Source organism: Ciconia boyciana, chromosome 1, assembly GCF_034638445.1.
Source record: "Ciconia boyciana chromosome 1, ASM3463844v1, whole genome shotgun sequence".
NCBI classification, from domain to species: Eukaryota; Metazoa; Chordata; class Aves; order Ciconiiformes; family Ciconiidae; genus Ciconia; species Ciconia boyciana.
Window position 1 is genome coordinate 94,660,230 of NC_132934.1, and position 25,625 is coordinate 94,685,854.

A 25,625-nucleotide genomic window follows, 5' to 3' on the forward strand; every position below is an offset into this window, starting at 1 on the left:
AATAGAAATACTTCTTTTTAAATGTTCAAATGAAATGTGCATGAATAGGATGAAACAGTGCTATTTACCAGCCTCACAAACAGCTCAAAACTGTGATTTCTTACTTGCTTTCTTTTCTTTACAGAAAATAATTGTATCCAGTCTCAAAATAATCCATAAAGTGACCACGAAAGTATTATCTTATCCTTCATCAGGCCCCTGTGAACACTTACCCCTCTCCAAAAATAACCAGAAGGCATAAATCCAATGTCCATCCCCAAGCCCAATCCCTATCCTATCCCAACAGAACTGGCAGCATCACATTTCTCCAGATCTTCCCTTCCAGCCATACTGAAATGAATAGTAATTCACCTTTCTTGATGTCAGTCTTCATCTCAGTTTTATAGAAACCCATGTTGAACATGGAGCAATTACTGAAGACCTAAAGCAAATCCCAATTTAAAATCTTGTCCAGAGTCTTGTTCATGCCCCAGTTTCTGTCACATACTACATACCTGCTCCTCACAATTGAAAAGATGAACAGTGAAATGGGAATTATTGGTCTCACAGAACCCAGCAACAGAACAAGCTTTTCAGACTTTGTTTACCTAAAACATAGCACCAACCATTGCTCTCCTCTCAGTAAAACCCTTACTCACCCACACAGAAAGCATACACCCTTCCTAACAGTAGCTTTCATCCTGCCCTACAGAACTGAAAGACTCCAATAATAAGCTGACCTCTGCAGCCCCTGCTTTCCTAACTGCAATTTTAACATTAAGTCTAAATTTCTTCATAAATTCCAAAAAGACCTTCTCCTGTGTTAGAACCACTCCTTGTTCTAGGCCTCAATGCCCTGCAAGAAACCACACTAATATTTGAATTTTGCTGCACAGATCCCTAGCTCCAAATTCAGTCCTATTGGTCACCATATCCAAAACCCATTCAACTTTTCCTGCCATGGCATTGATCATCCATTACTCACAGGTAGGACCAGCCACAACCTGTTAGGATCCTGCAAGAAACTGAGTATCTAAATTCAGCTTTCTTTACCTTAAATCTGAACACAACTTTAGCCAATAAACAAAATAAAAACCCACCAACTCAGACACCCTAAAAATTAAGTTTGGAGAGAAACACACAGCTCGCTACAAATAATAGGCCACATGCTATTCCCACAGGACTTAGTAGGTCCACCTATTAACTTGCTCTTCTAGCCTCCCCTTTCCTGGGCCATAACACTAATGAAAGCATTAATGAAAAGGATGTTTTCTAAATACAATACTGATCTGTACTACAGAGTTCATACCACAATGACTGACTTCTCTGATACCAAAGTTTGCTCTTCTTCCTTAGCTTCTTAAGGAACTAATGTAAAACCAAGACCTTAGCCATCTTTTACCAGACCTGTGAGCCTAAGCCACACTAACAGTTAACACTCTAACATCCTTAACCCAGTTACTGTCTTCTGTCACAGGATGAATTATACATTATTCATTGCTGAGAGAACTAGTCCTGAAACTGGAACCTGAGGCTTGTCAGGATCCAGCAACACGCACCTCTACTTTCCAAACAGAAACCAGATATCCAAATACAGCCTTCACTTGCAGGTAACCTTACTCACCCTGTCCTAAGCCAATACTATCCAGATGTTGTTGACCTCTGCAAGCACCAACCCTCTCTGCAGTCATCCCTTCTCAGGGATCTAACACTCAGTTTAGCACTCCATGCTTTCTTTCGCAGAAAAAGGGAAAGGCTGCCCTTAGGATAGGCTTTTGGACAGATTAACAACAGCCATAAACTTCTGAATTAATGCTAAGCTGAGTAGCTTTCCGGCATCAGCCCCGACTGTGTGTCTAAATTCTGTAGGACCTACCAGTAAATTCAAGTCTTTGTCCTCTTCTACCCCAAACTCTGCCTGCATAACTGCCAGATGCTTTATCTGTAGTCCTGTCACATTGACAGTTCATTGCTGCAAAATCACCCCTAAATGAAGAGTAAAAGACTGGCAGGATTCAGCAATAAATTTTTGTTTATAAACTCTGCTTTCTTAAAGCCTGATCCTTCACCCAACCCTAATCTTAATAATATTTTATCGTAATAATAATCCTACCCATCCTCTTTTCAGTGGTATAGCATACAGACTGCACTCTTCCTTGCCAACCTCAGCCCTCCCCCTGATGGACAGGATTCATTAATACTCCCGGGTTCTCTGTCCTTTTCTTTCTTGCCCCCTAATGCCAACCATTTGCTTCATTACAGACTTATCAACTCCCAGATCAGAGCCAATCATCCTTTCAGACATCATTACACCTCTCCAGGACTCCACATTAAAAGCAGATCTCCCACCTTGGCCCTCCAGAATCCTAATCCTAACCACAACCAAGATAGTCACCTTCATTATAGTTAGTCACTCCTGTTGCCTCTAGGATGCATCATCAGACCTTCACTCCTACAAAAAAACGTCTGAAATAAGGGCTGCTGTGATACTGTGATAAACGCAATTCCACAGACTGCGTTCCTAAATCCAGACCATACATCCAACCTTTATACTGCCTTTAATAGTAACACTCTTGCCACCAGTTCCCATCACAACTAGCCAGAAGGCATGTCCTTGCTGTCACCAGCCATCATCCTAGACTCACCACATTGACAAGATCCTGCAGTAAATGTATTTGTCCAGCTCTTCCTTTCCTGAACCCTAACCCTAACTGTAGCCCCACAGCTCACCCCCGCCACTCCAGAGCATCAATCCTAATCCCAGCCATAATTGTAACCTTAACTGCAACCAATTGCTTCTTTCTACCACAGAACTAATTGCCTGGAGACTAATCATCTCTCCACTGCTAGACTGACAATCTCTGAAATTAGGTTTACAGGGTACCAAATGCCAACACAGAAAAATTATCTTCCAGTGATATATTCTTTTTTTCAATTGTTGCTTGAAAACACATTTTTAAAAGTATCTATTGCCAGTTTTAACTGTTTTTTTGTTTGGAGCGATGAGTTTTAGTTTTAGTGTAGCTTGTCAGTGCTTTAACAAATCCTGGGCTAACAGACAACCCTTGTTTTGTGGCTTACTAGAGAAAGGAAAAAAATGTGAAGGCTTCTTCAATATAAGGAATGCTATGCAAGGGCTAATACACAATCTCCAGTAAATGTGCAAATGCTTTTCCAGATCTAAGATGTATAGAGCTTTACAGAATCATAGAATCATAGAATCATAGAATGCTTTGGATTGGAAGGGACCTTTCCAGGTCATCTAGTCCAACCCCCCTGCAAGAGCAGGGACATCTTCAACTAGATCAGGTTGCTCAGAGCCCCATCCAACCTGACTTTGAATGTTTCCAGGGACGGGGCTTCCACTACCTCTCTGGGCAACCTGTTCCAGTGCCTCACCACCCTCATTGTAAAACACTCCTTTCTTAAATCCAGTCTAAATCTGCCCTCCCTTAGTTTAAAACCATTACTCCTTGTCCTGTCACAACAGGCCTTGCTAAAAAGTCTGTTCCCGTCTTTCCTATAGGCCCCCTTTAAGTACTGGAAGGCTGCTATAAGGTCTCCCCGCAGCCTTCTCTTCTCCAGGCTGAACAACCCCAACTCTCTCAGCCTGTCCTCATAGGAGAGGTGCTCCAGCCCTCAGATCATTTTTGTGGCCCTCCTCTGGGCCCGATCCAACAGGTCCATGTCCTTCTTGTGCTGAAGACTCCAGAGCTGGACGCAGTACTCCAGGTGGGATCTCACCAGAGCAGAGCAGAGGGGCAGAATCACCTCCCTCGACCTGCTGGCCACGCTGCTTTTGATGCAGCCCAGGATACGGTTGGCCTTCTGGGCTGCGAGCACAAATTGTCGGCTCATGTCCAGCTTTTCATCCATCTGTATCCCCAAGTCCTTTTCCGCAGGGCTGCTCTCGATCACATCATGCCCCAGCCTGTATTGAAACCGAGGATTGCCCCAACCCAGGTATAGGACCCTGCACTTGGCCTTGTTGAACCTCATGAGGTTCACACAGGCCCACTTCTCCAGCTTGTCCAGGTCCCTCTGGATGACATCCCGTCCTTCTGGTGTGTCAACTGCACCACTCAGCTTGGTGTGCAGGCACTAGGCACTAGGCACTATTGTGCAGACAATAGGCACTAGAAGAAATTGGAAACCAGTACCCTATAAAACTAACAGCATGACAAAGTAATGTCTCAGAATTAACATAAACACTTCTCTCTGTAGATACATTTCTTCAAGAGCAATTCACTGGAGAAAATGTGCTCCACAGGTTTTCCTAATCATATTTCTTTTTTGGTAATGTAAGAAGTCATTCCCCAAGGGCAATGCTTTGTTCCCATTCAAGTCAAAGATAAAAATTCTCTTGAGTTTCATGGGAACAAGAGTATTCTAAAAATAAAATTGTTCCTCTGATAACCTCTAGTGGATTTTTTTTTCTCAGAAAGCAAACACAACAAAAATGACATTTTCATCACTTCCATTTCTGTCCTCAGGGTGTAGTTCTGTTCAGTGCAAACATAGCCTAGGGATATGTGAAGGCACTTTATGTCGTCTCATGCACCCTCTGGATTGCCCTGAGGCTAAATTGTCCCTTTCTGGTGGTAGTTTACAGCTGTTCAGTGCAGCAGTATAGCTCAGGAGCCTCCATATAAGTAGGGAAAAAAAAGTTTCATAGTGTTACACTCCATCACAGTAGGGGCAACTCTTTCTTGGACTCTTGCGATTTCTAATCAGCCCTGGTATGCTGCCATGATTACCACTGCAAGTCACTATAATCACTATAATCACTATAATCACTGTGAATCTTTCCTGAGGATGGCAAGAAACAAGGCTGCCACAGAGAAAGATAGAACAAAGTACTAAACTTGTATCCCAGCCACACATCAAAAGTAAAAAAAAAATTAAAATAATTACATAGATTCAGCAATAGGACCACCAAGGCCACTGTGCTTGAGACTCTCTAGCTGTAAATTCTTCTGCTCTATGCAGAGTCCCACAGCAGACTTTGTGACCCAAGCCTTCCAGGAAAGAGGGGGACATTTAAACTTTCCAGATCTCACTTGAGGTAAAACAATGAGCAATCTGTTTGTGATGAATGCTCCCTGTGTGCCGTGCCCTTCTGTCTCATCTGCAGTTTACTCTTGCAGTTAAACAAGGCACTGCAGGACATTTCCTAATGTCTTTTGGAGACTTGTGTGTTGTTCTGCATGAATTTATAGTACTACTGTTACCTTATTCCACGGAGGCACTTAGCTGGGTGGCCATGCTGGGCTCAGCAAACACCACTTGAAATGGTGCTCCACTGTTCACTTCGTTAACACGGGTGGGGTGAGGGAGAGGACCACACAAACGCAACCCACACCTATCAGTGTGAATGCAAGCACCTCTGCTTAAATAAATGCTGCCCATCGGGTTGCCTGCTGAGACAGAAGCTAAAAGAGAAAGGGGTGTTTGCTTGTATAGGGACTACACTGCTTCATTTTTTCTGTTTTACTTAAGGTGGATTGTGTTTCGTAGCTGGATTTTTAAATGAAAGTAGTGAATACGTGGGTATCCAGATTACAGCAGATATAACTATGAGAAAAGGCGCTAGAGAAGGATTCTGAAGATGCTTGGGAGAACTACCATAAGAATATATCCTGTGGGTGCGGTGAGGCAAGTGAGGTGTTGCATTAAGCTTCTGAGCATGCATGAGGTGAACCAGACAATAAAACCTTGAGCAACTCCAGCCAAAACAGGATCCTCCTGCAGTAAAAGAGAGTGCTGTGCTCTCTTGGCAATCAAACTCCATTCTGAATTCTCATTATTGTCCATATGGAGAAGTACATGGGGAGACTCCAGAAAGAGAGGGGACCAGAGGAGTGTGCAAGATGGGGAAATGCAGTGCTTTGAGAAGAAAGAACTTGACATGGGCCATGGGAAGTGAGCAGAAGCCCAGGGCAGGGGTCTGACCAGTGTGAACTGGATGCTGAGCAAGATGGGTGTTTGCAGCTATATGTTGGCTGCAGACAAAGCAGTGAGGGATACGAAGCTGTTGCCTGGGAGGCGGAGGCCAGAGCCTGGGGAGCTGGGACACTCAAAGCAGAGTAGCTTCACAGGTGGCAAACAGGGGCTGTGATAGACTACAGGAAGAAGTGAAAGTCCAAAGTACTTTTATCTAAGAGAAGGGACAGGCGCCACCTCCCCAGCTTTTTGCAGAAACCTCGCCCCTACTAGCTGGGCAAGTTCTGGGAAGAACAAATCCCTCTAGAGCTCATAACCACCAGCATCCCACTTCCTGCTCAGCAATTTGAGCTCCCAAGGCCTGAAGCATCCCTGTGTAGTAGCTCACATCCTCCTGTCCTCTCAGAAGCCCCTCTTGTTGGAGACAGAGCTTGGTGAGAGAGCCCTTGTGCTGACCCCACACTCTTGTACCCTTCTTATGTCTTGTGAGCACAGTGGAAGGGCAGAAGAGAACCAACATGGTAGGGAGTCAGATCCTCGTGGAAGACATTTTTGACAAGAATTTCTCCCTGTCTTTACACTGGGAGCACCAGAAGCAAAACAACCCTGTGCAAAGAGCCTGTCACTGCAAGAGAGACACGACCAGTGTGAACAAGCACAGGAAGGGCCTTGTGCCTGGGTGCAGCCCTGATGGAACTATGTGTGCCTACATGGGGGGAACACCACAGCCTGGTAGGACAGCTTTTCTCCTCCAGGGGCTCCAGGCAAATAACACAAGGTTTCCCCATCCTGGTATGTCTGCACTGTTTCTGCTGGACTGTGGTCCTGGCAGAAACACCTGGGGTGAAGACGGAAGCAGTGGGCAAGGTCAGGAAGTGCTGAGTCCTTCCACAATTCTGGACAAGGCTACCACAAAGGCTGCAGAGGCTGAAGGCTCTGGGCAGTGTGCCCATGTCCCTCTTCCCAGCCCCTTCTTCCCTGTGTACCTCCCACCCAAGGGGATATGGGGCAGGGGGTAGGCTGAAACCAACCTGGGCATTTCCAGGCATTTGACATGGTTCAAGATTTACAGGAAAAGATAGTAAGAAATTATTGGCCACTTTGCTACATAAATCAAAAGTGCTAATACTCTTATCTTTGCCTGTCACCTAGTTCAGCCATGGCTCTGTGAGACACAAACTCAGTCATTATTTTACCCAAGATTAAATTCTAAGCATTATATTTATCTTGTTATCCTCACCTTAAGTAAGGTGGAATCTCTAGGATCTGAAATTATAAAGAGGGTAGATTCAGACTAGATATGAGGAAGAAATTTTTTACGATGAGTGTGGTGAAACACTGGAACAGGTTGCCCAGAGAGGTGGTAGATGCCCCATCCCTGGAAACATTCAAGGTCAGGTTGGATGGGGCTCTGAGCAACCTGATCTAGTTAAAGATGTCCCTGCTCATTGCAGTGGGGTTGGACTAGATGACCTGGAAAGGTCCGTTCCAACCCAAACAATTCTATGATTCTATGACTATCCATCTTTAAGTAGTTGAAAGTACCTGTGTCATATGATAAATAGAGCAGCACTTTTTTTTGTTGTTTTAAAGAGCAAATGGGCATGATTTTAGCTGTTCCTAAAGTAAACCTCTGGGAGCCCATTTTCAAACGTTCTTCAATATGGCCTCTCAATTTGCAACTACAATTCAGACCATTCAAATTCCCATTTAAGTGAAAATTCATGGAATTTGCTATAAAAAAGAAAGAAAGGAAGAAGGAGAATTATTACTAATGGGAAACATTTTCCTGCATATACAGTAATGGCAGAATGTTTACATTAAGCTGCTGGATTTACTTGAAGCAACTGAAGTCTGAAGAAGAAATCAAGTTTTTAGACACACACGAAAGTTAAATAGTAAGTATTTAAATTTCATAGTGAAATATATTAGTTTGTATAGCTATTACAGCTTTCGTTTAATTTAAAGTTTATTAAAATAGCTCTCATACCATTCAAGCAAGCATCGCTTACACAAGTAGCCAGGCACTTCTAGAGCAATGTGTGTTCTTCACCAGTAGAGAGCAGCACTAGCCCAACTATTGTCTCAAAGCAAACGCTCTACTTTCCTCCTTTCTTCACCCAACAACTAAAGTCAAAGGAAGTTTCCTCCCTACCTTTTTCAAGTGGAATACCTGGTCTCATTACTGAATGTTTTGCAGTGAAGTAAAATTTAAGCATATGTTTTATCACTGGCAGAAATCTCTAATGATCACCCTACTCACAAAGCTGCTGTTGTGCCTGTTTTCTTCCTTCCAGGGTACCTTTTACCTGGGAGACCCTCTAACATTTCTTACAGACACAGACAATACAGAATTTAAATGTGAGCCTGACAGGCAGACCAACATGCTGTGTTGCCTGCAGTTTGCTTTTTGTTTAATGTTCCTTTTCCATGGACTGACCAAGATGGGAATCATGGAACTGCATTAGCCTTAGAAAGCACACAGGAAAACAGGGTCCTTGTCCTAAAACATATTTTATCTTACCTTAAACAAATATGACCCATGCATACAGGTAGGGAGAATCCTGCCAAGGAGATAAGCTACAGATTCTGCACTGCCGTTCACAGAGGATAATCATAGGAGGTGGCTGGTGCTTCCTTTCTACCTAGGGATTGACCAGCAGAACGACTTACTGCCTAATTCATAAGACGCAGTGAATTGCTCTAAACCCCTCATTATTTCAGGTTTTGCATTAATTCTGGCTTGTGTTCCTCAGACCTACCTCATCCCCATATATGATCCGGCCTCTGGGCTGCCCTTGGCTGCCATGCCCAGGCTGGGCCTGCTCGCCTTGCTCGGGTAGCGTGGAGCTGATAAGGCCCCTGCCCTACTGTCCTTGCTATCATGCTTGGCTCTCAGGTCCCCAGCCCTTAGGGAACAGCTGGCCTTTGCTGTGTCCTGACACTCACCCACCTCACACAGCTCAGAATCTGCAGAAAAATGATACACAGAAACATTTAAGTTTTCCTTTGTATATAGCCTGGGCAGTACTCTATCTCCCTGCTTGCATGAGTCCTATTTGTTTAAGTTTGCGTTTTGTTTTTTTTAAAGTGAGTGACAAGAATTTTTCCAAGTCAGGCTGCTTTAATGAAAAGATTGTTTTTAAAATCATTCTTTCTGTCAAATGGACTGTTCTGTGATCTGAAAAAAGTCTAGTCCCACTCTTTTATACCCAGAAATGCAAAACTGTAGTCAACACCTTCTAGGCAAGAAGTAGTTACAGATAAGATGGCTTTCCTAGCTTAGAAACTATAGTACCACTGCTTTAGCAGCTAGGCAGAGCTTTGTTAAGCCTTACAGTGAGTCCAGGTCTGGCCAACAAAATGAGAGATTATAAAAAAAGATTATAATCAATTTCTTCCACCAGATAGGTCTGTATCTCTTGAGGTAACATCATTCCTCCTACTTTGTTGTACTCCTCTCCTGAACCACAAGTTAGTTTACTTACAACCTTTTTAAATTGAGTTTTGTGCTCAAAGAACCTTCAGTTTCCTGAGACATATGCACAGATTTCCTGTCCCAAGACTTCAAGGCCTTTCAAGGTTCAGCCTTTTTGCATTTTTACCTGGTAAGGGAACACATCTGGCTAGTTTGTGAAAGATTCACCTTTAGAGTTGCCTGCTGTGTTCCTTGCTAATGCTGGTCCATGTCATTCTGTCACTTTGGATTTGGCATACTGTTTTCTATTAGTGAGGTATATGAAGACCTTTTAAATTTGTTGCATGCAACATCTTCTTCATGGGCACTGAGCATTAGGTCTGTCATCTCGTAGTGAAATTGATCTTTCATTGATGGCTCTTTGTGGATTCTGGGTGGTTGTTTTTTGGGTCGAGGGATGTCAGCTATTCCTTAAGAAAATAAGAGAGAAGTGTAACAAATCAAAAATTCCTACTAGTAATTTGTTTGCTTAGAAATATGTCATCTTAACTTTTATGCTCCAGTCAACATCATTGTGTGTCCAGACATTTTTGGCTAGCTTTCCTCCTCCTCAGCCTATGTGCCTCTTTCCTTCCACAAGCAGGAAAGAGCAAAAATAATTCATGGCAGGTGGTGTTTTCAGACATGACTAGCATTAAGTTAGACCAAAGCTAAACATTTTTGGAAACCATACCAAATTGATTGTGTACATACATGCCAGCTATTTTTCTTTTAAAAAGTACCAGATGGCAAATTAAGAACTACACAGAATCAAAAATCATAATTATTTATTGTAGAACAGTTTAGGGAATTAGTTACCTTAAGTACAAATAAGGTTTCAGTTCTAGTTGGGTCAGGAGACTCTTGGAGAATGAAACACAGAAACCAGACCAACTTTACACAAGCCAATGCACTTTGTAAGAGTGCCATATGGTGAGTTATTGGTATTCAAACCAATTCAACACATACAGTAGCATAAGTCAAACCACTATATACCACAGCAGTTGAAGGCAAATATTTAGCACACACAACCATGTTCCAGCAGGACATTGTAGCAGTTTGTGGGATGACCAGTAAGTATCATTTTAAAACAGAGTACAGTATTATTTGTGCATAAAGGAATACGTTTGATAAGAGTATTTTATCTATGGAGAAGAAGTGTAATAGATATAATTTATAGTGGATGCACATTACTGAGGTCCACTGAGGACTTACGGGGAATTAGCACAGAGGGTTTAGCCCAGCCTTTCTGAGCACTGGCAAATCTTAGTTTCCCTGGTTGGTCTTTCAGGCTGTTACCAGTGATGGCTAATTCTCAGAGCTATGTGTATTCTCTAAAGCACCCTGGTAAGTGTTGCCTCAGCATTGATGATATGGGCAGCAGTAATGTACCTTGAAGACTTCATTTCAAATGCCCCATCTGTCCTCCTCACATTTTGAGCTGCATGTCAAGTGTAGGCCCACTTTACACTTTCTGTAGCCCCTTAAAAGTAATCCTAACAAATCATGATAGATGGTATGCTGTAAGTTATGCATCTTCTCAGGCCCACTTAGTCCTGTGATCTCTCTTCAGAGAAATAATAAAGAGCTGGGAAGAGCTATAAATGGCTTCAGGGAAGTTATTGAAACTGTCAGCAGCTAATACACATTCTAAGGTCTGTTTGGGTTTGTGAAGATAGAGCAATACCTAGTCAGCAGTTTCCAATGCACTGATTAGTCTGCAATGCTAGTAATTCCTCTTGCTCTGTTAAAATGACAGTATCCTTTATTTTGAAGATCTGTTGTCTGTGAACAAAAAGAATCTGACTCAATATGAATATTTACTGACAATGTTTATTGCATTCAGACTCTGTAGGTTGGGTGGGATATTTCTAAAGAGATTCCTTTCTTAGCTTTATGTAAATACTGCCGACTCAGAAAGATGGGAGATAGGTTCTTAAAACCATGAAGGATGATATTACATTTTTATTACAACACATCTCCCTGCCCAGTGATGGAATCTAGCTGAGAGGAGTGTCTGGAAATTGCATAGCCTCCCCATGGCTTTGGTTGTCTCAAGCAAACTCTGGGGTATATTTTAATCCTTATCTGATGTTCCTTAGGAAATGTGAATTCTTTTGTTTGTGAGTAACAGTATTTCATCTCCTCTTTCATGACAGATATGCAAAATATAATGGTCCTTTTTTTCTAGAAAGGAAGAAAAGAATGCCACAAATTAAATGCTAGGCAAGCAATTGCCCATCTGTAATGAGCAAGGACAGCTACACAGCAAGTATTTTACCCTTTATTCTTTTCATAGGAATGCCTCTGCTCTTCCTTGAGGCCAGCAGGCATAGTGGAATTTAGGCGAAATCTGTGATATTTCTTGGAAATAGCATTCTGGCATGGAAAGGCAAATTTCTTGTATTACAGATGCTCATCTAAATGCTCTGATGGCTTGATCAAATGCCCCATAAAGCTTATATTTCCATGGACTATTTGGTCAGACCTGATAATAACATTTTTAGCTTGAAGGAATAAATGCTAATAGCAATTCTTTTTTAGTCAAACCATATACTTTCCTATATAATAAATAAGAATAAAAATCAACTCTTATTATCAGTGCAGTCCCATGTGTTTACCCCAACTGCCAAGCTACAATCTGTGTTACTAAGATGGTCATCTTCTCTTTTTTTCCTTTAATATTAATAGAGTGTTTATTCCTTTACCCTCTTTAAACTCTGCTCGATCACATAGTCCTTCCACTAAAGGAAATTACAGGCTGCAGGGAAATCTGGAGAAATATCAGTGTTTTAATACTAGCTGTATGTCGTCCAAGATCCCACCGGAGATGACATTATTGCTTTTCAATGGCAAGAGCTGGTCACATGGGAGGTGATGTTTTTACTATAATCAGCTGCAGAGAACTGGTGAGGGTGAGCTCATCTGCAGCTGAGTATGTTTGAACTTTTGTACCTTTCAGTACCTTTCTGTGAGCAGTAGAAACTCTCTCCAACTGGGATGTGTTAGAGAGTTAGGTTTCCTGTAAACGTTGAGATCTTAGAAAGCAGCCACGGGAAATGAACTTTTCAAAAGAGAAGAAAATTGAACTGGAGAATTACAGTGTTGATCATTGAAGCAAAGTAGTCTCATCTGGGTTCAGTAAGAAAGGATGATTATGGTTTAAATATCTGATTTGATCTTAATCTTGCATTCACAGAATTACTGAAAAGACTTTTTGAATCTATGTCAAATTACACAAAGCAGACTCCACTTACGCTGTGGCCTACCATTATGCTGGGAGTTGCTGGGAGATGCTGAGCACCCTTACCTCCTATCTGAAGCTTCAAGGATTGGTCTTTAGTCACAGCCTTGATAAACACATCACATCTGCTTCCCTGGGACGATGTCCAGACAACATGCATTTCATTGACTTTTTGTGAGGAATAAATAGAAATCTAGTGGCACATCTGGTGCTACCTTCAAATCAATTTACAGTAGTTAAATAGATGTGAATTGGCATTCACTTACATGAAGATCCTGTCGTGCAGCTCTTTGTTCACTTCACCCCACTAACTTGGGTATTAAACAATTGCATTTGCCTTAATGCAGATTTTGTTGGAAAAAAATATGACATTTTGCACATGGCTGAGCTTTAAGGCAGTTAATGAAATTAAAGCAAAGAACTCCCAGCACAGTAGGAAACCCGGATAACAGGAACAATCATTTAGTCAGCACATTTCTGTTCCCACGGGAGCAGAGGCTAATTATCAGGGCCAGGTTGCATTCAGAGGGGTGAGGAGATGACAGCACAACAGTATTTCTCTGCACAGCTGCTCTAGTCAAATTTATTTACACATTCTAGAGAAACAGTGCTTTTAAAACTTATTTCTTCCCAGTGCAGGCTGGGAAGTGTAGATAATGGAACCATGTAGTTGCCCTATCAAGTTTTCACAACAATTTGCAGTGTTTGAAAAGCAGCTTATGCAGTTTATCCGGTACCATCCATACGGGTCGACCCTGAGTAATTTTGGAAAAGACATATCAAAGAAAAAAGGAGTTTACAGAGGGAAAGGAGGAAAGCAGATCCAAGTCTGGAAATTGTCTCTGCAAAACAAACACTTTTTTCTTTTTTTTTTTCCTGATTTAAGTAAAAGCAAATAACATTCCACAGTCATCAAAGCACGTTCTCTTATCACAGAGTAGGCTTTGGGTTAACAGCATACTTCTTGATCTTTCTCTATTCTCTTTACTAAACCAGATCATAAAAGGTGAGAAAGAGCAGTTTTCTCTAGAGCACTTTTATGAGTTAAAAGCATTATTTTGTGCTTAAGGCACTGGGCCAGATCTTCGAACATCTGGTTCAGTTCCTGCCTTTTCCATCAACTTCCTGTGTGACAAAATATATTTGCACTTCAATTCCCTATCTACTAGGCAAGGATCATGTTGTTTTATTGTTTTACAGAGGTGGTCAGTTGATGGAGTCTATGTGAGTACCTGCATGGCCCAGTTCAATGAAAATTTGACTTGAAGCTGTGGACAAGGGTTGATTACCTGATATTCTGAGTATCCAGTCCCAGCTCTGTCACTGTTTTCTGTGGCTTGAAAGTATCTCTCTCAATATTGCCATCTGTAATATGAGAATAATGCTGCTTTCTTACTTCCAGTGGCAGTTGTGTGAACAAGTTGTTTACAGTGCTTCCCAGTGCTTAGACAAAGAAATGTTCTGTAAAGGTGGAAATTATTTCAATCATGTGAACCCCATCCATTAAGGTATCTTTTGCATAAGAGAGTCCTTTCACTGTCAGTTTTGCTGCTTCTCCTCCCAGAGCTTCTTCCCTGTTGTTTCCAACACGAAAAAGTTCATTCAGACTTCACACGTTATTATGTCGCAACTTTCAGATGTACAAATCCAGCTGCAACAGTGTGAAAGATGAGGAATAAGTAAAGGATGGTTGCAGTCTGATCTTGGCCAGAATGCAGTTAAGATTTTATCTTAACAGTGCCTTTGGTGTCCAGGGAAAGGCATTGACCTGTGGGCCATCTTCCAGCTTGTGCCTAATTGGAATGCTGGCCCTCAGCCAACAGCCCAGCAGAAAGTCAAGTTGTGAAACAGGAGAAATATTTAAGTCAACTCCTGAAATAGGTGGAGCGGTCGCAAGGAACTAACTCTTCTTACCATCCACTCTGGGCTACATCTTTTCTTACAAAGATTTTATTGTTTCTGTGGCTTGCTTGATAACTTTTCAGCAATATTACAATCTCAGCCTACAAAGCACCGGGAAGATTGGCCCTAGCTGAAAATGATCTGATGTGAACTGACAAGTTTCTAAGAAGTCTAATTTTCTGTAACGGAGCCGATTGTTTGGAACAAATGCTGCAGACATCTCCTTTAGGCTGATAGTTTCTGTTGTGGGTTAGTTGAGGAAAATGTTTTAAATTGCTACACAGGACCGTTACTTTCCCAAATGTAAATATGCTAATTATCTGGTCCTGTTCTTATAGTCCTATGAATCTTTACTTTTAATCTTTCACTGAAGAACAAGAAACTTTATTCTCAAAATTACAGATTCAAATGTTGTAACAACCTGTTTATAATGCAGTATTTCTTTAAACTGTGTGCTGGTCCTGTTACTGCCTCCTTCTAACTGAAGGGACACGTTTTCCTGTAATGAAGGATTTTTTTTCACAGTAATGCAGGGCTCAGCAATTCTGTGGAGCACTGAGCAAATGGTGTCGATATCCTCCTTGAGCTGAAAAACAAAAGGAAAGCAAGCAAGCAGGCTTTTGAGGAAGGATTCAGCTTTTCATTCCAGGGTTCTTACTCACAGCAATACACATTCCACAAGCCAGCCTGTTCCCGATAAACACAGAGCACATTCTGCTTTCTCAGGAACAAACATTTTCTAGTAATTTAAAGGTGAATATTGGGATTGATGAAATGGTAAGCTAGGTGTCTTGAAAGAATGCACGAGACATCAGGAAATCTTATGCAGATCTGGTCATACTTTCTCTAGAAGCACACCACATGTTGTGGAGTTCCTCAGAATCTCATCTGTGGGTACCCCAAAGTACTTACTGAGACAAGAAACTCTGAATGCTCTTTTCAGGATTCCCCTTAGCCCTGGGGAAATAACCACTAATATTTTTATTGTGGTGAGTTTTGAGAGGCGGATGATCAGATAATACAACACAGCACCTGCTTCTGGAAAGCAGAATATGAAGAAAAGGTAATAAAGAGGGAGCACCAGGGATTGGGAATGTTTGAACAAGCACAGTGCGTGTTCAGTGGGAGGCAAGAATCCCTTCATACCAGTCCAGAAATGCTTAGTAAACAATTAAAGGAACAGTCTTGGCTGGTTCTAGAGCGAACCATTGCTTAGGAGCTACCCTTAAGTACTAGGCATAGTTTTTAGAAAGTCATGCCTTTCATTAGACTATCCATTATAAGAAAAGGTTTGTAATATGCAAACAAGTCTGGGTTTTGCTAGCTATCTCAGCTGGTCTAGAAAAATATTACCTCCTCGCCTTACTTACAGCCTTAGGCTATTGTAGCTACAACAACGCTGCTACATTTTAATCCTGTTATGGACTCCCTAGACAAAAAGGGTATAAGGGACCAGCTTGTGAAAATCTATGAATCTCCCACAACTTCAGCAGAGTTTTTCTGATTTATGTGAAGTGAGAATCAGGCCTGTGTTATACATCAAGTTCTTCTTTGAGGCCACTGTCAAGTCTGGTGTAAAAAAAGGAGAGAGTTTCATGAATTTCTTTCAGAACAATGATCCAGATAGATAGCTAATAGATTTGAACAAGTAAGAGCAGAGATTACCGCGATGTGAAAATGTGTAAAATGAAAAACTAAAGTAGCATCTTGAAAGACGATAAAAAGTAGGTCAAATAATAAAGTCTGGTGACAAATACTGTAAACAAGCAGGACTTTTACATCTGAAACTCAGTGCAGAGAACTTCATTCTCAAATATAGGTCAAATTTCCAGATGCTTCCTGATAACGTGGGAGGCACTCTGTGCCTGCATGCAATTCCTCACTTAGATAATGCATAGGAAACAAAATGATCTAAACTCCCAAGGCACTTGACCCTGTGTGCAGTTGTCTAGGACAAAATTATGTACAAAATACACAGATATTATCAGGGCCTTATGTATATCATGATTCCATAGCAATGGAATTTGCTGAAGAATTGTGGTCTTGACTCTTGCTTATTATTAGATACTATATGAAAGGGAATTAGAAGGATTTTGGAAGTCCTCAGGGAAGTCTCTGCGGTGGGCATTTTGCAGACATCTAGTAAATTACAGTCCCGTCTCTAAATGAACGCAGACTACAGAATGGGAAGATGCACCGGAAGGTGTAAATCACAATAGTAGTTGCAATAGCTGTGATTAAAAGAAAAAAAAAGGGGGGAAGGTGGGAGCATATAAAGTGGATAGGTCTCTAGTCTGTATGACTGTTAAAATACCTTTGACAATGCCAGCCAAGTATAATCAGTGTACTGAACTACGCTTTTAATGTTAGCTCTGAGAAGGATGAGCTCCTCATCATCTGAAAGGGATGGAAGGTGAATTTGGAAAGGAAAAATGTTCATTTAGAAACAGCATAATTAACCATATCACTGCAGAGTAATTCTCTAACTCTTGCCTTCTAGCCATATTCATCCCACAAGCCCAGGCTGCCTTCCCTACCATTACAGGTGTGAAAAGTCTCCTCTTCTCTTTGTCTAGTTGCCAGAATTTCCAGTTTTTGCCATGCAAATATTGTAACTGCCAATAGCTGAATATGAAAAAGTATGGAGAAAGCATAAAATTAATTTATAATGAGTATGAAACTGAAGAGCTTCTTTGGACTGTTTAAGTTAATGCACAAAATATTTTTTTAGAAACTCTTACTTTTTAAAATATAAATGGAACAGCTGTGAGATTTCTAATATGCTATTCCAGAATGTTTCATATCCGAGTTCTTAGGTATACATCAAATGTGAATATGATGATTTTTAACTAATCATGGATACCAATATTAGTAACATAACTGAAATTTGGTGACATAGGTCACATTCCAGAATCCTGGAAATAGGCCAGCCTATGCTCTGATGACATTTTATCTGGGAAAAAATAGAGGTGCTTTGTACAACTTTTCCCAAAAGTAATACGCAAAATACAAATTATGCATGTATTGTTTTATAGTCCTAGATATGTCTCCATAGCCTGAAGAATTCTCTGACATGGCCATGAAAGCATTTAAGTTGCACTACACAGTTCCTATAGGGAAGTATTGTGAGACCACAGCTAAGACTCAAAATTAAGTAAACCTTCATTATTTCTGAATTGGTATGTTTATACTTAAAGGTACTATTTTTTCTTCTTGTGCACATAATTGCCTAACCAGTCAAATAGTCACTTTTGATTTAAGAACTGGATCAGATCTTATGTTCAGTTTAAATCCAACTTCTTTAAATAGCTTTATCTTAAAGTTCAGTCCACAACTGCCAGTTAGCAAGTCTAGGACTCATTCACACTCACTCTGGATAATATTTTGTGGTGCTAACAGAGGCCCAGAGCATTCCTTTCTCATTTTATTCCAATTTTGACATCTGTTTGTTGGTTGCCTTTTGCATCGCGCAGCCTCAGGTCGGAAACAGACTACAGAAACTGCAGCCACAGCATCCCACCAGGACACAAGCTGTCCCTGTGCAGAACCTGTCTGCAGCCCAAGAAGGGGAAGATGAAGCCAGCAGCAACCTGGATGTAAGTCAAATGCAGGACAATCATGCCAAACAAGAAGTAAACCATGTTAATGGAGCAGTGTAATATGCCTGCATTGGACTCCAGTTTGCTGAGTTTGGCACTGCGGTTTACGAGGGCATGTCTTAGGGTTACTTTCCCAATCTCCGCTGGAGCTTTTCTGAGAGTTGGTCTGTGATGTGTGGAAAGTGAACCTGTGGATATGTCTCTGCCTTATGCATATTCTTCTAAATGTGATTTTATGAATCCCAAATTTGATGGGTAAGGTTCCAGACTGGCACAACCCCACTAGAAGAGCAGTTGTCTGTCCCGCTATGACTGGGTTAGTGTGTGTTTGGGGGCCACCTGACAGTTATCAAAAGTGAATAGAGTCATGTTAAGAAAACTAAGACAGGGGAGCAGATTATCTTGGGAAGGCAAAAGCCAAGGGTGCATCTGATTTCTTAGTCAGACCATGATCAGTCATAGGCAGAGCATGATCAGGTATCTTGTTACAGGACTTCCGAACTCTTTCAAGGTTGTACCTAAACACAGCCTAGTCCAAGAACTATTTGAGCCTTACCAGGAAAAGCTGAACCTAGAGGAGCACTGTAACAAGGAGTAGGAATCCTACAGAATGAAGCACAGAGGTATTCAGGAATCAAAGAACAAGCAGTGAATCCACTAGAGCCTGAGGGGACTCTAAACACTACTTAAAGCTTTCTGAGGCCACAGGGAGTTTTTCAAACTATCTGTATTAAAGTAGATTCCTCAGTCCTAAACAGCAGTGGCAATTTTAAATGTCTTTCTTCCTCTTTGGTGTTTTTTCTTTCTTTTGGGAGAAAGTGGGGAAAAAAAGGACTTGAGGTTCTGTATAAAAGCCTCGAGGTCCACAAAGTGCAATCTCCTGTTATGGCAAACAGTCATTTACTAAAAATCTACTCACAAACTGTTGGGAATCCTTTTAAAATATAATTGGTCTTCTTGCACCTGTTATGTCAGAAGGCTGGTTTAGTAACTCCTTGCTCTGCTCTTTAGAAACCTTCTTGTAGGTGTCATTTTGCCAGTATCTTTTGCAATGAAGATCAAATTCCTCTTATCTATGAGCTTATCTAATTGCTCATTTGAACAATATCACTCTTTTAGGCACCTCAGCAAGGTAAGCTCTTCATGAATGTAGTATCCAGTCTCCTGACCAGCCTAGCATCCAGTGTCTGAATGTGTTCTGTGCACCCAATCCAGATCAAATCAATTTTTTAAATGATGGTGACTAGAACACGACATTCCAGGGGATGTTTTATTATTTCATATAAAATGAACTTAATATTCCTTCTCTCCGTTAAAATATCTTGCCTCTCAGATGAGGATCACATTTGTCTTTTTCATGTCTTCATGTCAGTCACATCTCATAGTTGGGCCATCAACCTAACACATGGGCATTGTCCCTGGACACCTCCAGTTGATAAACTGCCAACTTAAATGAAAAATTCATATTAGTCTTTGCATTTTATTGTAGTTCATCACATTTCTATTACTCCTGACTTAAAAATCAATCTTTCTTGTATGATAATCTGTTCCCTCTCCTTATGCGATATTTTGCCACTGTACTGAAAATGCCTCCAAATGTGTCATCAACAGATTTCATTAATATGTTCCTCATCTTTGTGCCAAGGCCATTCATGAGAATATTTTATAATACTGAGTTCCATAAACAGTCCTGGAGGATGTCTCTCTGTAATCTTCCTTGAACCCTCAGTGATAAACCTTTGTTCTCTCTCTCCCTTACTCTCCTTGCCAAACCCTCTTGTTATTGAGTTATATTGTTATAATGAGTATATCATACTCATTTGTATTCACATATTCAGGTGATTCCTATACTATTTCATATCTTCTCCACTATAATTGATGAACTGTATGAGAACGCTTTGCAGAAGTCACAATAGATTTACTGCATTTTCTTTCCCTAAAAAAGGTTGATTGCTGTCAAAAACAATGCCAGATGAATCTGTTATCTTTCATAAACCCAGACTGCATTTCATCCTACTTTTCATTACCTTTATGCCTTTTACAATATTTTCCTTTGCCACATGTTCTAAAACGTGTATACTACTGAAGTTTACAAGTGCATCATCATGTTCTTTCTGTATTGTTAAACACAGAAGTAGTGTTTGCTGTACAAGATGGAAAAAATAGCCCCCATTTTCTTTTGGTGTCTTCAGCAGGTAATCATTAATTTCTAATTTGTTAGGATTGCACAGTGATCCATTTTTTTTAATTATTAAAGACTCCTTTTTTTTTCCCCTTTTTTTTTTTTTGTCTTTTTGGCAATTCATACTTTATTGCTATTTTTTCTGATCTCCAACGCAGAGAAATTTTAGTTGATTAATTTCCTTTTCCATTTTTTCTAAGTTTTTGTTTACTTCTAATATATTTTTTCAGGTAGCTGCTCATCCAGTTACAGTCAGACCCCTCCTCTAAAAGTGGTTTTGTTTTCTTGGAATTCAAGTTACAGAAGGTTTTTGCATCTCCCACTTACAAATTCTCCTAAATTTTCTTGACATTCAGGACTTTGAGCTATTCAGTCCAGCCTACTTCACCAAATGGTTCTTTGTTTTACAAAATTTCTTCTTTTTTCCAACACTGCGCTTTTTTTATTTAAAGTAATCTCATTTATATTGATCTGATCTAACTCATTATCATCAGACCCAAAACTATTTTATGCTACTGCTGTTCTTTAGCCAGTTGGAGCAGACCACAGTCCTTACTCAATAGCACTTTACAGTAAATCCTCAAGCTTTTTCCTTCCCCAAGGAAAATGAAAAACATTACAACAGAAAAATCATGTTTTTCTTCTATTAGAACAACACATCTTTCAATTCACATGATGGCAACTCTCTTTACCAAGTCTATGATTTACAGTGATGAAGAGGCCAATTCATTCAATACATGGTCATTTCTTCCCAATGAAAAAACATTTGTCTCATTTTTTTCAAGACACGTTGTACCTATTCTAGCGATGCCCACTTTATTCTTTAAGGCTAGAGCCCTAACCCTTGAATAATCCTGATAATTTCCAATGGGGCAAATTTAGGGCACAATATTCTGAGAAGACATAAGAAAATCTGACCCTAAAAGAAAGGCAGTGAAGGCTACTGAGGGAGGTCAATTTTTATTGTGTTACAAAGGCGTGTGCTAGTAATTGTGGGAAGAAATTCAGGTTAAAAAAAAAAAGCCTATCAGGAAAAAGATGAGACCAGAATACACTACAGTCCAGAGATATCTTCCAAAGGGAATCTTGGAAGCAGAAAAGCCTTGTACTTTTAAAAGCAGATTTGACAAAGCAATAGAATAGGTCCTGCATTTTTAAGCTGGCTAGCAGAGATTTTTTCCATCTGTAGCTTCCATGTGTCTATGTTCCCTACCTCCTCTTTCCCTGACAGATGTTCTACTCCTCATTAAATAAGGAAGTTACAGCACCCTTTACTGACTATTCCTCAGTTTCCACCCATTATTTAACCCCAGATTTCAAGTACTGCTGCACTGCTTTGCAGCTATTCCACTGAAATTAATTCCAGCTAATTTCTGTCTTTTAGGTACTGTTCCTGTCTGTGGCTCAGCAAAGGAGGGGAAGGAGGAAGAAATGCTACCTACCGTTTAGCAGTTCTGTGAATAAAAAAACTTACTTTTAAGGCACAGCTTGCAACTTGTGGGTAGGACTCAGAACATTTTTTTTATTCGTTCTGTTTAATATCACATACTGAAGTTTGAGGCACCAATGGTAGGTGATTGATTTTTGTAAAACTAGTTCCCATATCTCTAATTTCTTTACAATCTTCCTGTGTACATTGTTAGATTTACATGCATTCCCCCCTCAAACATTAGGCTGGAGTCATTCTTCATCTTCCAGGGTTAACTAATCCATCATTAGATGGACCCATGCAGATCCATATGAAATGTTTGCTTTTAAAGCCAAGCTTTCTTACATCAGCTTTTGACATTTTATTCACTTGGACAAGCTGATTAATGGTGTCAGCATTGTACATTTGCTTTGCAATGAATACTAAGCAGATGTTATACTGGCTTGTTGCCCCACACTGAGCATGAAGAGGTAAATCCTGCGAGACCTCGCTTTTGTTAGTAGGTCAGTTACCAAACAGTCAAATAGTGTCCCTTAGTCTGTTTTATACATAAATATGATATTGATTAATCTTAGATATTTTGATTCAGGTCTTCTGGGAGGGGCTTTATATTAGAAGTACAGGGCCAAAACCTGACGTGTCAGACTAGGCAAAATGTCTGCTGACTGTAAGGGCAATTTTTTCTCTGAGGGTTTCCAGGTTGAACCAGCTGTGAGTTGCTCTCATTATACCTTGCATTTTCTCTCTCAGCAGGCATGCAGGCAAGATCTGCAGGGAGAGGTAACGTCTTTTCATCAAGCCAATGGGAAGTAACAAAAGAATATTTCAGGCACGCAAGTCCCTCTTTAGGTCTGAAATAGAAACCACAAACTTCAACCTCAATACAGAGTGAGAATGGAACAGTTCTTCCAAAAAATCTGGGTAAGCACCCCTAAGATAAAAGGAAATGTTAGCAAGAGAAGAGGTGATAAGCCATACATAAGCATTTTCCTTCAACATGGACTAAACTTCAGAAATGAACCTACTGAAGTTGAGCTACATCTGTTTGACGCTGACAGAAGAGAATCAAGTGCATTGATACAGATTTCAGAAATGGACCTGTGGCACAAAGTTTGAGTCAGATCTGAAGTTTCCCAAAGTTCAGGGAATCTTCAGAACCAGGGCTCTTGGGCCCTTCTCACATAATTTACAAAAAGGAGGCTGTAAGCCTACATTATCTGTTGTCCTGGGACAAAGATTTTGAATATACTACTCTCCCAGATAGAAACAGAATTATTATCTCCCTACCTTCTGAAAACCCAATGAAATTATTAATTTTATTTAATTATTAATGTATTAATTTTTAATATATATGTGCAATTATTAATATATTAATTTGTTAATTCCCATGTGGGGTGGTTTTTTTTTAAAAAAATCTTTCTCCATTCTAGCCAAAAAGAAGAAAATAGGAAACCTACACATTAATCCCATACAGGTAAAACTTAATCTATTTCTGTGGATGCAAAATACAAATATTCACAATGCTCTCAGGTCTTACAGCCATCTCTAAGGCTCAGGGACTAGCTCCCAACTGAATCTCTATTAACACCCAGTATTCACCCTTCAAATGAGATTTTATAAAATAATTTTGAGGTTTTATGATATTTAAATATCAGAGGTATGATATTATCATTTTTATGGCATAAAATGCTTGAATGTAAGCTACTTCAGCTAGAATGGCACAATTATATTGACACAATTCTGCTGGTCAGAAAAACCTCTTCCTTTATAACTGTTCTTGTCCAACAAATTCCTGGGAGCTTGGTTATTTAGCTTGAGCTGAAGAGAATGGATTCAGCTCTGGAGGTCCATGGTTTACTCTGTGCTTTTTAAGGGTATGACTAATATTTACTTCAATATTTAATTCACCTCTCTAAAAAGACAAACATAAAATGACAAAGACATATAAATATAACTAGACCATCTTCTGTATTAAGTATATTATCCTGATAATTACATGTAGGTTGTTTATATTTCTTTCCCTAAGCATACCTAGTTACTTGCATTTCATTAAAATAAGTCCTTCTCTGGCATAACAACCAATGCATTTTAAGCCTGTTCGTTTAAACTATTGACAGTTTATATGCACCAAAAGCCTAAAGGCAACGAGGCTTTTACCTATTGAACACCTTTTATATCCCCAGTGTATCTTTCCCTGTGTAAGATGAGTCTCAATTGTGACATAAAGTGGTTTCTAACCAAATTCATCACCTTCCAGTTGACTGTAGCCTTCCCCTTGAATATGAATTTGCATGCAAGAAAGCTATTGAAAGGTCAAGGGATAGAGAGAAGAAGCACCCTGAATAGAATGGCACTTGTTTGTTCTGCCACTTCAAGTTACTGACTTCCTTGCTGTCTCCATGCATTCATTTGCATAATAGAGGTGATCATCTGGCCTTTATTATGGCAGATTTAATGTAAATCAGTTACTGAAACATAAAATACATCCTAGGGAACTCTCTGCACACTGGCATGCAAATGAAGGTCCTAGTGCTGCCTAGGGGTACTGGAGGTGAGAAAAGAAAAATATTATTGTTGCTCATTGACTCTCATTGTCACAACTTGTATGAAAGGCTACAGGAGAATTTCACATTCTTGGTGAAAGAAGTGTTTCTTTTAGTTCATCTCCCTTCTCCCATTGCTGTAAAGTTGTTTAAGAGACTAGACTTCATATTTCAGCATGTAACTTGCCACCAAAACCATCCCCATTTTTGACACCCTCTTGGACTGAATTGGACTCCAGGCTGGGAGATTTCTGCTTACATTGAGATATAATCATGTACTTAATGGCCTTATTTTAAGCACCAAACCTAATGAAAAGACCCTCCTGATCTGCAACATTTTACTGAGCCATTCTGCTTAGAATGTATTTCCAGTTTCTCTGGTAAGACACTATTTTCCTTCTCAACACAAAAACAGCTGCAGGGTTTTATTCCTAACATTTAGAAATAAACAGAAAAGTATCGACCACACTCTTACTCAACCTTTTTGACCAGGATTTCCTACCTTTCATTTTTGCTAGAACAGGCTAGGATGCCATGCCTCCTCTATCACTTAACGGAACTACTGCACATACGCACCCAGTCCAGGACTTCCCAGGAAAGAGGCGCACATCTGTGTTGCTGTGCCTCCTTTCAGGAAGCCTGTCAGTTTCTGCTCTAACCTTCTGATGTTCAACATGGTAATCGCTTTCCCTTTAAGTTTGCCCATAAGATATGATTTAGTGAACCTTTTTCTTCCCATCTGCCACAACTGGCTGTCCAAGTTCTTCATTACTTTCTGCAAATCAGTTTTCACCAATATTTGTATAAGTCACATCTCATTCACAGAAGGAGACATTGACACTACTAGGTTGCAATCTCGTACAGCAACTAACATCTTTCTCATGAAGTCTTGCATGAGTGAGCATTGGGGCATGTGTCAGCAGAGAAACTGTGGCATTGCACTTTAAGAGGAGTGTGTGTCATATTTGTCTCATATATCTGAAAGTGGAAAGGGGCTAGAGAACTTGAGTATTGCCAGTCATTTGGCGGTACTGATGGATGAAAAGCTGGACATGAGCCGACAATTTGTGCTCGCAGCCCAGAAGGCCAACCGTATCCTGGGCTGCATCAAAAGCAGCGTGGCCAGCAGGTCGAGGGAGGTGATTCTGCCCCTCTGCTCTGCTCTGGTGAGACCCCACCTGGAGTACTGCGTCCAGCTCTGGAGTCTTCAGCACAAGAAGGACATGGACCTGTTGGATCGGGCCCAGAGGAGGGCCACAAAAATGATCTGAGGGCTGGAGCACCTCTGCTACGAGGACAGGCTGAGAGAGTTGGGGTTGTTCAGCCTGGAGAAGAGAAGGCTGTGGG

General features: G+C 40.5%; 2 protein-coding genes across 45 annotated transcripts in view; both read left to right on the forward strand.

Moving 5' to 3' along the window:
- Nucleotides 1–21,705, forward strand: part of LOC140661310 (uncharacterized) — a 274,629-nt gene extending 252,924 nt beyond the window's left edge. For 23 of the 44 annotated variants that reach the window (XR_012045756.1, XR_012045739.1, XR_012045736.1 and 20 more), the window contains 6 exons: nucleotides 7,724–7,820; nucleotides 10,671–10,726; nucleotides 11,571–11,647; nucleotides 17,026–17,070; nucleotides 17,561–17,704; nucleotides 17,999–18,121. Coding sequence is in view for 9 of the 44 variants with exons in the window: in XM_072883400.1 (XP_072739501.1) it covers nucleotides 7,724–7,817 (94 nt within the window). In the remaining 35 variants the exon portion in view is untranslated. The other 21 variants (XM_072883285.1, XM_072883334.1, XM_072883409.1 and 18 more) reach the window with 16 other exon arrangements.
- Nucleotides 21,706–22,101: 396 nt separating this feature from the next.
- Nucleotides 22,102–25,625, forward strand: part of DCBLD2 (discoidin, CUB and LCCL domain containing 2) — a 61,196-nt gene continuing 57,672 nt past the window's right edge. Inside the window, exon 1 of the mRNA XM_072883226.1 lies at nucleotides 22,102–22,656. The gene's annotated coding sequence lies outside the window, so the exon portion shown is untranslated. The remainder of the gene's footprint in view (nucleotides 22,657–25,625) is intronic.